General features: G+C 40.9%; 1 protein-coding gene across 2 annotated transcripts; it reads left to right on the forward strand.

The window, feature by feature from the left end:
• The first annotated feature begins 973 nt into the window (after positions 1-973).
• Positions 974-11110, forward strand: yars1 (tyrosyl-tRNA synthetase 1). Of its 2 annotated transcripts, none has more exons than XM_080787498.1 (14): positions 974-1039; positions 2612-2679; positions 4769-4915; positions 5771-5946; positions 6322-6451; positions 6999-7079; positions 7705-7797; positions 8061-8196; positions 8312-8397; positions 8703-8838; positions 9009-9121; positions 9588-9781; positions 9895-10036; positions 10627-11110. In XM_080787498.1, exons 2-14 carry the CDS (start codon positions 2626-2628, stop codon positions 10735-10737), a joined length of 1599 nt encoding a protein of 532 aa, XP_080643624.1. In that variant the 5' UTR covers positions 974-1039; positions 2612-2625; the 3' UTR covers positions 10738-11110. The 2 variants fall into 2 exon arrangements, with proteins under 2 accessions (XP_080643624.1, XP_080643623.1); XM_080787497.1 differs by having other exon boundaries at positions 983-1019.
• The last annotated feature ends 651 nt before the right edge of the window (positions 11111-11761 follow it).

An 11761-nucleotide genomic window follows, 5' to 3' on the forward strand; every position in this document is an offset into this window, starting at 1 on the left:
TTAGACTCTCAAGTGACTCCATTATGCCTCTGTTATATAATTTAGCAAGCTGGTCCAGTCCCGTATCATGCCAAACCCTGAATACTGGGTCCTGACATGAGGGAAGAAAATCTGGGTTCTTCCATATAGGAGCCAACGGTGAAAAAATGTTTTTTAAGTTTAAAATGGACTTTGATGTTATTCCAGGTGTTCAGTGTATTTAAGACTGGATTTTTTTAAAGTATAAATGTAAAATATACCTATACATGATTATAACACGCTTAAACACTCAACAATTAAGGTATAATATTTCTACAATTGAATTGCTATAAACCTGTAGATCCATTATCCCGTAATTTTGGGGCACAAACAAGAAGTTGAAGGATATAATTAAGTATGATTATGACATTTTTTTAAAACATTTTTTGACAAAATAGCCAATTAAATTTGACATTGAGATGGCTGGCTGGGAGCAAGGCTATCCTGTGTACTACAGCAGTGGTTTTCAACCAGTGGTCCAGGGACCACCAGTGGTCCTTGAGGGGGTTCTAGGTGGTCCCCACTCCCAGCTAAATGATGGAGTTAGTAACCAAATGTAGCCTTATAGATCTTTTACTCTTGAGAGTGTAAAATGAAACCAAATGTGCATTTAATTTTACTTTATATGCTCTCAAGAGTTAGAAGAATTAATATTTTGATTGATGTTTGCCTGTTATCTCTCATAATGGTAACACATCAATCCAGCATGGAAATGTGGCCAAAAATCTAACAAAATATTCTAATTATAAGTTTTGGGTCTGAGAGGCTAAATATCATGTAGTGGTGGCCCGTGGCTCAAATGCTGAATAAATAATGCACAACAATAACTGTATTGCAATTGCAATACAATAGTGTACGTCTGCCATCTAGTGGCGCAGGCGGGGAGTAGCAGCCTAAGACTGTGCTCTGAACTTGACTGCTTTGGCCTGGGCGCAGTGCCTGCCTCAGTGCCTGAGGAGTCGATCACAGAGCCAAAGCGCTGATGCAACACTTAACTGACGGTGAGAAATTAATCTTTACGGTAAGTTAGCAGGTGATGCTGAATCATGTATGGCTCTTTTAGTCTTCATTAGAGTAAAATATGATCTATCTTACTGACGCGTATACACCTTTACTAATGGCACACACAGTACGCATATACACATGGCTAGTAGTGTGCACTGCTAGCCTGTCCATTCAGTAGTTTCAACGTGTCGGCTAATCCAGTTAGCATGATGCATGTGGACTGTCTGTTAGTGAAGTCGCTTGCTGACAAGTCGGTCTTGTCTGTCTTTGTCTTTTGTCTGTTCTGTTGTAGTTCTGTTTTCGTCGGCAAGCGACACCGTCTATAAAATAGTATAAAAAATAAGCTTGAGTGGATATTATTTCACATGTAACTTATCATGTTCCATATGGCAGTGGTTCACAAATGTTTTCATGTCAAGGACCCCCAAATTGACACTAATACTTAATTAGCCCCCTCCCATTTGAAAAGATATTCCAGGGACATTCCAGGGGGATAAGAGAAGATTATTACAGTACTGGCAGTGATTCTCAACCGTATAATTTCAAGGGCCCCGAGTTTGACATGCATATTAGTCTACGGACCCCCATTTAATGGAATTTATATCTCTGTGACCCCCAATGTATATTGGAAAATCAAAGTTAATTTAACTCTGAGAGTGTACAAATGGTTACATTTGTGTCATATGGGATATGGCTGATTGATTGAAATTTGTATTCGACAACATGATAAAGCATTACACTTGTTTACAACGCTAGGGTCCAGATTGATTGGCTATGGCTGATTGAGTGATTGATTGAAAATGTATTCACAGTTTGTACAATGGCCCTGGGTACAGTTAAAATGAAAGTACAGTACATGTTGATACAAAAAACTGCTACGAGGATAATACCAGTACAAGCACTAAAGATGGTTGCACACTGGACTGTTTAGTGTGCAGGGAGTCCCTGGAGAACCCTGATGTAAACAAGTCTTAAGGTCCCTGCCAGGGACCTTAAGATAATGCAACAACCACAGCAGAGGATGTTTAAAGCCAACCCTGAGACACAGCCACTTTGTTTATCATTGTGCCATTTACCACAAAGCAGAATACTTTCACTTAGGTGCCACAATAGGGGAGGTACACACATTTATCCCCATAGAAATGAGGTCGGCGACGGTGTCATTCACTGCCGATTCTCCCCCCTATTTATCCTTTGTAGTTTTACATATAGTCTTTTAACTGTTTTTTGTTGATATGTATTATAATTATTGCGTTATTAACTTATTATGCTATGTTGATTTATACCTATAGAACCACAATGGAAACAAGTCCTGACTCCCCAGGACCTTTTTTGTTTGTGCTATCCTTTTAGCTTAATGTCTGCTGTTTATTCTGACTAATAAAGTATTCAATCAATCAAAGTTCAGATTGAAATCACATAAACACACAGATACATGGATACATTGTCTGCTGGCTCTGTAGCCCCTATCGAGACCCTTGGCCTTGGTTCTGTATTAAAATACAGAAAACCGAGGGCCTCGGAAAAAGGGGCTACTGGCTCTGATGATAATGTTTGATGATTTCATCATGTGTGTTTGGTTATTTAGGATCATCGAGAGTCATGGCAGAGCTAAGTCCAGATGAGAAGTTCAACCTCATAACAAGGAACCTACAGGTGAGACATGCACTGTGGAGTTTTGAACAGTGAGGCTTTGTTGCGCCCACACGCTCGCGAGCGATCACAGATTGAAATAATCTCTTTAATGTAGGCCTATTTATTAATTATTATAATAGTAATAATGTAGGCCTATAATTATTAAAGTGTTTTTGTTCGAGTTTTGGTTTTTTTGCTCAACCTGTCTTCTTGTCAAAAAAGAAAGTATTTATTAACCCACAATATACTGACTATATTTCATGTATTCTGTTTACTTGTTTACTTGAGGACACTTAAGTGTTAATTATGCATTTGCCTTGCAACTGTCACCTCTGTAATTTAATTAGTTCAAGTATTAGTATCCAACTCTACTTCAGACAACATCTGACACCTACAGTAGGCTACTTAGCAGGTTGACATATTCATATGCATCCCAGGCCATTGTTTTTTCAAGCTGTGACACTGCGAATGGCTGTGTGGGCTTGCGTGCATCTTCAAAACTACCGAGGCGACACCCTTGATAGCCGTACCGACAGCTCATCCATGGACACGGACACACATACACATACCTATTACAAACATACATTTTTGGATGGCAAACTCTTTTTGAGTTAGTGGATACTTGGATGACAAGACACTGGTGTCTTCTATAGGTTCAAGGTTGTACTTTATTGTTACATCTTGTGTACAGGTACAGTACAGTACATAAGATGTTCCTTACAGACAATGCAGCAGCATATAGTTAGATAGCTGGGGTTGCTGAGGGGGCTGATTGTCTCTGCTCCTCAAATCTGTAGTAGAATCTATAACAGGGTTGGGACCCCTACCCTTACCTAAGAGAAGATGAAGCAGGGACCAGCACTACAAAGTGAATTCATGTTAAACGTGTGCTTTCAGACATTGAATTACTTAAACCCTCAATACTTGATTTCATTCATGTTTTATTCCCATCGCTGCACGGTCCTTCAACACAGCTGTTGCTTACTACTAAGTTTTTTATCTCATTCAAGATGACATCCAGACAGGGTATTACTCATAAATTGAATCAGCACGCTAAAATATGTATCTGAAAACATTATAGGTTATAAATAAGCCACAAGCTTTGCTGCCCGTCTCTCTGTGACGTAAACAAACAAGCTTAACTCACACGTCGTGCACGTTTATATCTTGTTTGTGTCCGAGCATAGGCATGGTAACGCCCCAACTGCCTCTGATTGGCCTACCGAAACTGCCCGTCTTGACTGTCCACGAGATGCGAGGTTTATTTACTCCGTGGTGACTGAGAAATAAGAGAATGACAGCTTGGCACACACAAGACAGAACAGAACGCAGCCTTGTAACTAACTTGTACGTTTTTTTGTAGAAGAGGCAAACTAATATTGTTTGCTTTGATTGAATAATTGATTGAACACGTACGGTGTACTATATGATTTGTTTTTGGTGTGTTCTAAATAAAGTGTTAGTGTTGATTATCGTGTATTAATCTAATTATCGTAAACTAATACTATTATACTAAAAGGATAAAGATGAAGGGAAAAGAGACCTTTTTACAGTACAATAATGTTTCAAGTTTACACTGTATATTACACTGTATAAATTACACAATAATCAAAACAAATACTTGAACACAGTCAACACACATGTTCAATCAATTATTCCATCAAAGCAAACGGCATAAACAATATTAGTTTGCCTCTTCAAACGGCATAAACAATATTAGTTTGCCTCTTCTACAAAAATAAAAGTTACAAGTTACAGTTCTCTTGTATCATACGTATTATTAATCTATTTTCCACCACGGAGTAACCTCGCATCAGACTATCCAGCATAGCTATATATACATCTCGGAGGACAGTCAAGACAGGCAGTGTTGGTAGGCCAATCAGAGGCGGGGCGTTACCATGCCTATGCTCGGACACAAACGAGATATACACGTCGTGCACACACATGTAGCGGAGCTGCGTCCCATACCCTGGACTGCCTGGAGGGATGCAACGTTCTGATTGGTTGAACATCTTTCCGTTCAGAGTGGAACTACAAAATGAAATGTCCATATTCTTCATTTCCCTATGTGTTAAGTGTTGGATTTGGTTGTGTGTTTGTTTTACAGGAGTTCCTTGGCGAGGACAAAATTAAGGAGGTTCTCAAGGAGAGAGAACTCAAGGTCTACTGGGGAACAGCCACTACAGGCAAACCCCATGTCGCTTATTTTGTGCCAATGTCCAAGATCGCAGACTTCCTCAAGGCAGGCTGTGAGGTGGGTAGACCTTTAAAGGGTTATTTCACTTTCACTTTCAAAAAAACTTTTGGTAATTTTATCATCTACTCAGGCTTATGTGTTCACCCCAGACAGTTTTTAAGTTGCTTGATTCAGTATTTATATATTGTCATATGAGTCCGAAACCCTGCCCAAAACCCTAGCCGCACACGGATGGCACATTGATATTTAACCTGCCACGGGTTATTTTGAACCCGCAGCACATGTCGGGAGCCACGGGTGATTTGAAACCCACAGCATAGGTTACTTTTAAACCTGCAGTTCATATATTTGAACGGGTAAGGACTACTAGTATTACAAAATAAATGAAAACCGTAAATGAAAAAACACGGGAATCTCGTGTATTAGATAATTAGAAGGACAATATCAGTCACCAGGTGTTTTGGATGAATCTATCATGGTTAAAATGGAGTTTGAAGTTACAATGGGTTTGGATAGGAAGGGGCTGGGCAGATAAAATTAATATCAAGTTATCAACAATCTAAATACTGACTCGAGCAACTTAAAAACTGTCTGCGGTGTTCAGAGTAATCTAGTAAGAGAGTGGCGACACTATCGTTGACTACTTGACTCCCATTGTAACAATGGAATGGGGAAGTGCACATTCTATCTAAATAGCCCAAAGCACCCTGTGCCTGATTTATAATTTGATATGTGTCTGTGATGTACAGTAGTTGCACAATAGAGTATGAATGAATTGCTTGTTTATTTATTGTGTACTTTATTGTGGTTTTGACATTTTGAAGCATCTCATCCTCACTGTGTTTTCATGCTGTGTATTCTATCAATTTTTATTTATACTTTATTATTTTTTTCCAACTCCTTTTTTTGCAGGTGACAATCTTGTTTGCAGACCTGCATGCCTACCTGGACAATATGAAGGCTCCCTGGGAGCTGCTGCAGCTCCGGGTGCAGTACTATGAACAAGTCATAAAGGCCATGCTGGAGAGCATTGGGGTGCCGCTTGATAAACTGAAGTTTGTCAAGGGAACAGACTTCCAGCTCAGCCGGTAAGCTTCTCCATGTCTAAAGCCAAATTCCAATACCCAAAACCTCTACCACTCACTCACTCACACTCGGTGGAAGAGATGGTGAAAAGAGTAGGAAGGGGGAGAAGGAGGTGGTAGGGGTGGATGGGGGGGACTGTTCAAGACCACGGAAGTAGTAAGAACACGTAAGTGACAGCTCACAGGTGTATTTATACTGTGGTTGGCCGGCTGATGAGAGAAGGCAGGTGATGTTGATGAGGAGATAGTGAGGGGAGCGGGGAGTGGCCGTGTTAAGAAGAAGGAGGTCTACTCCTGAAACTATGTTGTATACAACTGCACTTCTGGAGTAAAAAAGGAAAATAAAAACAGTATTGTCTTGTCTGTCCTCTCTATCAGAGAGTACACGCTGGACGTGTATCGTTTGTCATCCATGGTCACTGAGCATGATGCGAAGAAGGCTGGAGCTGAGGTTGTCAAACAGGTGGAGCATCCTTTGCTGAGTGGTCTGCTGTACCCTGGACTACAGGTAAAGCCCAAACGATGTAACTAACAGTCACAACTCACTACTAACTACATAAATGATATATTTTAAAGCAACAGTTCTGTCTTCATACACTGCTGTTAAGCTCATCGAGTCAAATTACGCTGTCACTGATACATGCAAACTCTGGTCCTCTGTGGACCTCTGTAATCAAGCATAAGTGCACAGACGCTGCTCTAAGGTGTCAGTTACAGTATATGAACGCTGATAATGACAACCTTTTCACATTGGATTCTTTCTGTGAGCGACTTGACATTGTGACTGCTGTAAACAAACACGTCCATAGACTTGGCTGCCGCTCTGTTAAAAGTGCTCTAAGCAAACATTAAAAGTACATAGACTGCCATATGATGTAATTGCAAAAAGCCAGACTCAAAAACGCTGCTGAAAACAGTCCTGTGCCAAAAAGCAAATGTGCTGGGTTTGGGGCATAACTGATTAATAGCTAATTGCATTCCACCAGTCGAAGTTATTCAGTCAGTGTGTCATTTTAGTGACTAAAAGTAGATGTGTGCGTTGTCTTTGTTCTCAGGCTCTTGATGAGGAGTACCTGAAGGTGGATGCTCAGTTTGGAGGAGTTGACCAGAGGAAGATTTTCTGTCTGGCAGAGAAGGTTTTTCATATCCTTTTAAATTATCTTCAACCCAATACACACTCTACTTTCTTACTCTCTTTGACATGTTTGGTGTGCCTTTTGCAGCAGAATTAGTCATTTATCTCATGTTAAGTCAGATGTTTATATCGTTGCTGTTGGGAAGAAACCTTGTGTCTCCTCCATATATATTTTTTTTAAATGTATTTTTTTGGCTTTCGCCTTTATTTTATGGAGGGACAGACAGTAGGCTGACAGGAAATGGGGAGAGAGATAGGGGGAAGACATGCAGTAAAGTCTGTCGGGATCGGGAGTCGAACCCGCGGCACACTGCCAGACTGGATTACCAGCCAAGGTGCCTGGACCACTGAGCCATGGCCCAGGCTGTCTCATCCATATTTAAAACTTTTTATATGAGTAGTAAACTTTATTTCAGTCCATTTAAAATAACACATTTACATACAAACATATATTTGTATACATACACAATGTTAGTGAAAAGGTATAGGATGAAGCCCGAAGCTTTTATTGCCAACCCTTTTTAAACGTATCTCATTTTTTATAGACAAAACGTAGTGACACATTATCAAGTATTAGTTTTACAAAAACTTGCTAACTTGTGTTGTTATTTGTCATTTATTTGCAGTACTTGCCCTCCCTGGGCTATGACAAGCGTGCTCATCTGATGAATCCCATGGTGCCAGGACTGACGGGGGCCAAAATGAGCTCCTCCGAAGAGGTATGGACAGACACGTTACAATATTGGCTGGAAGTTCAAAAATCACACCCGTGTGAACTGAGCGTTGAGGTTGCTCAACGAGACCGCTGGCTGGCTTCCAGCAGTATTGCAGCTGTTCGTACTCCAAACAGACAGACATACATACACAAGTGGCCAGTCATTGGAGCGGTTATGCACCGCTCAAAAATGAATAAAGATGAAAATACATGTTTCTTATCTCTTGGTTAATCCCTTCACTAACCGTCTGCTACTGATGGCTGCAGGAGTCAAAGATTGACCTCCTGGACAACAAGGCGGACGTGAAGAAGAAGCTAAAGAAGGCTTTCTGTGAGCCAGGCAACATCGAGAACAATGGAGTGCTATCCTTCGTGAAATACGTACTCTTCCCACTCTGCGGAGGTAGAGGACCAGCCCCTCTGTTTTTTTCAGTAATCTCCCTCTCATATTTGTCTCTACTTCTACTTGTTGATAGAATGTGAAAAGAATACATCATTGACTTTCTGCTCCATTTCAGAATTTTGTGTCAAAAGAGACCCCAAGTGGGGCGGAGACAAAGTCTACACCGTCTTTGAGGAGGTGGAGCAGGACTTTGCAGCAGAGGTACACTGTAGCAAACTTTTGAGTTGTTGAATGCCACCTCTGTCTTCCAACCTTTGTGAACTTCCTGTTTGTAAACGTTCCCCTGGGAAGCAGCATAAAATGTCTGTTAACTATCTTAACTAGCTAGCCTTTAAAATGTCCATTAACACTTTTCGTTCATTATTATTATTTGAATCTATGCTTTCGGCCTACACCTTAGTGGTGTAAACAATTGAAAGGATTTTTCGTTATAGCAACGACTGTTTAATCAGAATGTACTATTTTTCTTCACATCTCCCATTACGCTGTGGCCACTCACGTTTTAGTCAGTCCACCCGGGTGACTTGAAGGCCTCAGTGGAGGTTGCACTCAACAAACTTCTGGACCCAATCAGGAAGAAGTTTGAGTCACCTGAGCTCCGCCAACTGACCAACACGGCCTACCCCGACCCCTCAAAGAAAAGTCAGTATCACCACCTCTCTCTTCATCAATTTAAACCCAAATTCTCTACACGGTAGAGTCTACAGTAATGTCATTCCTGGCTGAACATTATGTCTGATATTCCCTTCATGACTATCCTGAAAAGGATGCTTCAGATTCTCCTCCAAATGCTACTTTTGTTTGATGTTTAGAGGCAGCAGCAGGGAAAGGTGCTAAAGCAGCAGCAGAAGGAGGAGGAGGAGATGATGAGCTGGAGCCCTCTCGGTTGGACATCAGAGTGGGCAAGATCATCAGTGTGGAGAAGGTAAGGAGGTCAACACAGACACAGTACAGAACATAATTCTGGGTCTTTTACCACCACCGTTGGGGAATTTTAAAAGACACAAACTATGTTCTAACTTTGCAGTGTTTCTCGTTTCAAAACTAGTGGTTAACTTTAATACGCGTTAGCTCAACAGTTTATTCTCTCACTTGAATGGCAGTGCCACTAGGAGTGGGGTAATTATCAATGTTGAAGAATCGATAAATCTGGACAATATTAATACTGTCAAAAACTGTGCCAATTATGTCAACAGTTACGAGTGAAAACCAGGATTAGTGTTTGGAGAACTTGTTTGTTAATAGTTATTTATTCACTAATTGATTTTTACGATTTCACAGTTGTATCGATAAATCGTTAAGTGATCCCAACCTTTAAAAGGCAATGTCATCACTTGATGCTGATCTACATAATTTCCCTCATCCCATTTTCTCTGCTCCCCATGTCGCAGCATCCCGATGCTGATTCACTGTACCTGGAGAAAATCGACGTGGGAGAGGCAGAGCCGAGGACTGTAGTCAGCGGGCTGGTGGCCTACATTTCCCAGGAGGAATTGCAGGACAGAATGGTGCTTCTGCTTTGCAATCTGAAGCCTCAGAAAATGCGGGGCATTGAGTCTCAAGCCATGCTGCTATGTTCCACAGTGTAAGTGGATTTCCTTTAAACATAAACACACACACACACACACACACACACACTCATCCTTGATCGTGAACCATTATTGTTTCTACTGTCCTCTCCGGTCGGCTGGCCTGTAGTGAAGGGGAGCCCAGGAGGGTGGAACCGCTTGACCCACCGGAGGGTACATCTCCAGGAGAACGGGTCTTTATAGAAGGATACGAGGCGGGGAAACCGGATGACAAGCTCAACCCAAAGAAGAAGGTTTGGGAGAAACTACAGGTAAGAATCAGTGACACCATCCCAGACATTTTCTTTTTGAAAAACCTACTACAACATCAGGAAATACACCTTTGCTATAGTTGTGTTGAGCTGTCGGTCCCCAGGCTTTTATTTTCATTTGCTACGGCTCAAAAAGTGAAATCCTGGGGAACGAAACACATTTCTTGGTCTAGTGGGAGTGAACTACAGTGCAGAGGGGCGTCGCTCTCAATATAGTGACGTCAGTTTTCTCTGCTGTTTTCTACCAGGGCGTGCGGGGAGGGTGGCTCTGATCGGTAAACCAATATTTCTCCAGCGCTTGCTCCATGCGCTACCCGCCCCTCTAGACCAAAAAAGCACGCTGGCTGGGCCAGGCTAAGCTGCCTGATGCATTTTTGTTCTAGCATGCAGTTGGGTCTGTTGGGTTAGTTAACTATACTGTTAGTGTGGTTAAATGTAGTGTACTGTTGCCACACAAAGAGAAATATGATGGCTAGTAGGATTATACTTAACAATATGTTATTGTACTACCGTATATACAATATACAATACATAGTATTATTTTACTGCATATAAAATAGATAATTAGATTGTTTTCCTTCTCTCTCTAGGTGGACCTAAAGGTATCAGAGGACTGTGTTGCCCAGTGGAAAGAATATAATTTGATGACCAAACTTGGACAGATCACATGTAAAACATTGAAAGGAGGCAACATCAGTTAGATTGCCCTCTGCTTAACACTCGTAAAGCTGCTCATTGCCATGTCACTATGGTAAACAAAACAACTCACTCAACCATAATCCCTTCTTGCTTTGTGAACCAGATTGCTAAAAATAATTGGACTTTGAATTCATCTAACAATACTGTCTGTGGTACTCACTGACAATGGTTTCATTGGTGAGTTTTAGACATTAAGTGTACATAAAGAATATCAATATGTCTTGTATTATATTGTATGGGGTATAGGTTTGTTTTTGTTCATTTTTTTTGCATTGTGAAATGTTTAGCACTTGGCGGCCACCATAGTAATGGTTCATCGGGGTTCAACATTTCATCATCTGTAATAAGAAATAAACAATGGTTCAGATCATTGTATGCCATCATTCTGTCATGAATTAGGTGCTTGTAAGCCACCGAGACGAGTGAACAAGTGAGTACAGGCAAGGGTATTTTAATTTAAAACATCGCAAACATTTACTGTAGCTAGAACTTAAAAATGTCTTCTGCCTCTCTAGTGTAAGTAACTGAATGTAACTGATGGTTTTAAACGGTAACCTCAATTTCAGTTGTGTCACAATGAACTGATCAGTGGGTGAGGGGGATTTGTAGATTCAGTCGTTCTGTCATGGGGAGGTGTCTGCTGTGGATTTTCATCCTTTGACTGCCACAGCCTCAAATACTGTAAGTCCTCAAACTTATTAATAGTGAAAATCCTGGTGGTGCAAGAGAAGTTCTTTTGATTGATTAATTGACTGACTGATACTTTACCTTTATTTGTCATACTGTAAATGTAAACAGCACGTGGTACAGCCAGACGTTACAAGGCTAAACATGGTATAATGGATGGATATTTCACTTTAAAAAATGATGAGGGCATTTCATTATCTACTCAGGCTTTTGTGAACACCCCGGGCAGTTTTTAAGTTGCTTGCCCCGCCCCCTTGTTATACCCATTGTAACTTCAAATGTTAACCATGTTAGATTAATCTAAAACACTCGTCCTTGGTTCTGCTAACTGATGTTGAA

The sequence above is a fragment of the Protomyctophum bolini genome, assembly GCF_963924005.1.
Source record: "Protomyctophum bolini genome assembly, chromosome: 17".
Classification (NCBI taxonomy): Eukaryota; Metazoa; Chordata; class Actinopteri; order Myctophiformes; family Myctophidae; genus Protomyctophum; species Protomyctophum bolini.

Bases quoted from the DNA above. Each gene is read 5' to 3' on its own strand.
- yars1 (XM_080787497.1), top strand. The intron at 2,680-4,768 runs GTGAGACATGCA...TTTGTTTTACAG, and splicing joins TCATAACAAGGAACCTACAG to GAGTTCCTTGGCGAGGACAA. The intron at 7,080-7,704 runs GTTTTTCATATC...ATTTATTTGCAG, and splicing joins TTTTCTGTCTGGCAGAGAAG to TACTTGCCCTCCCTGGGCTA.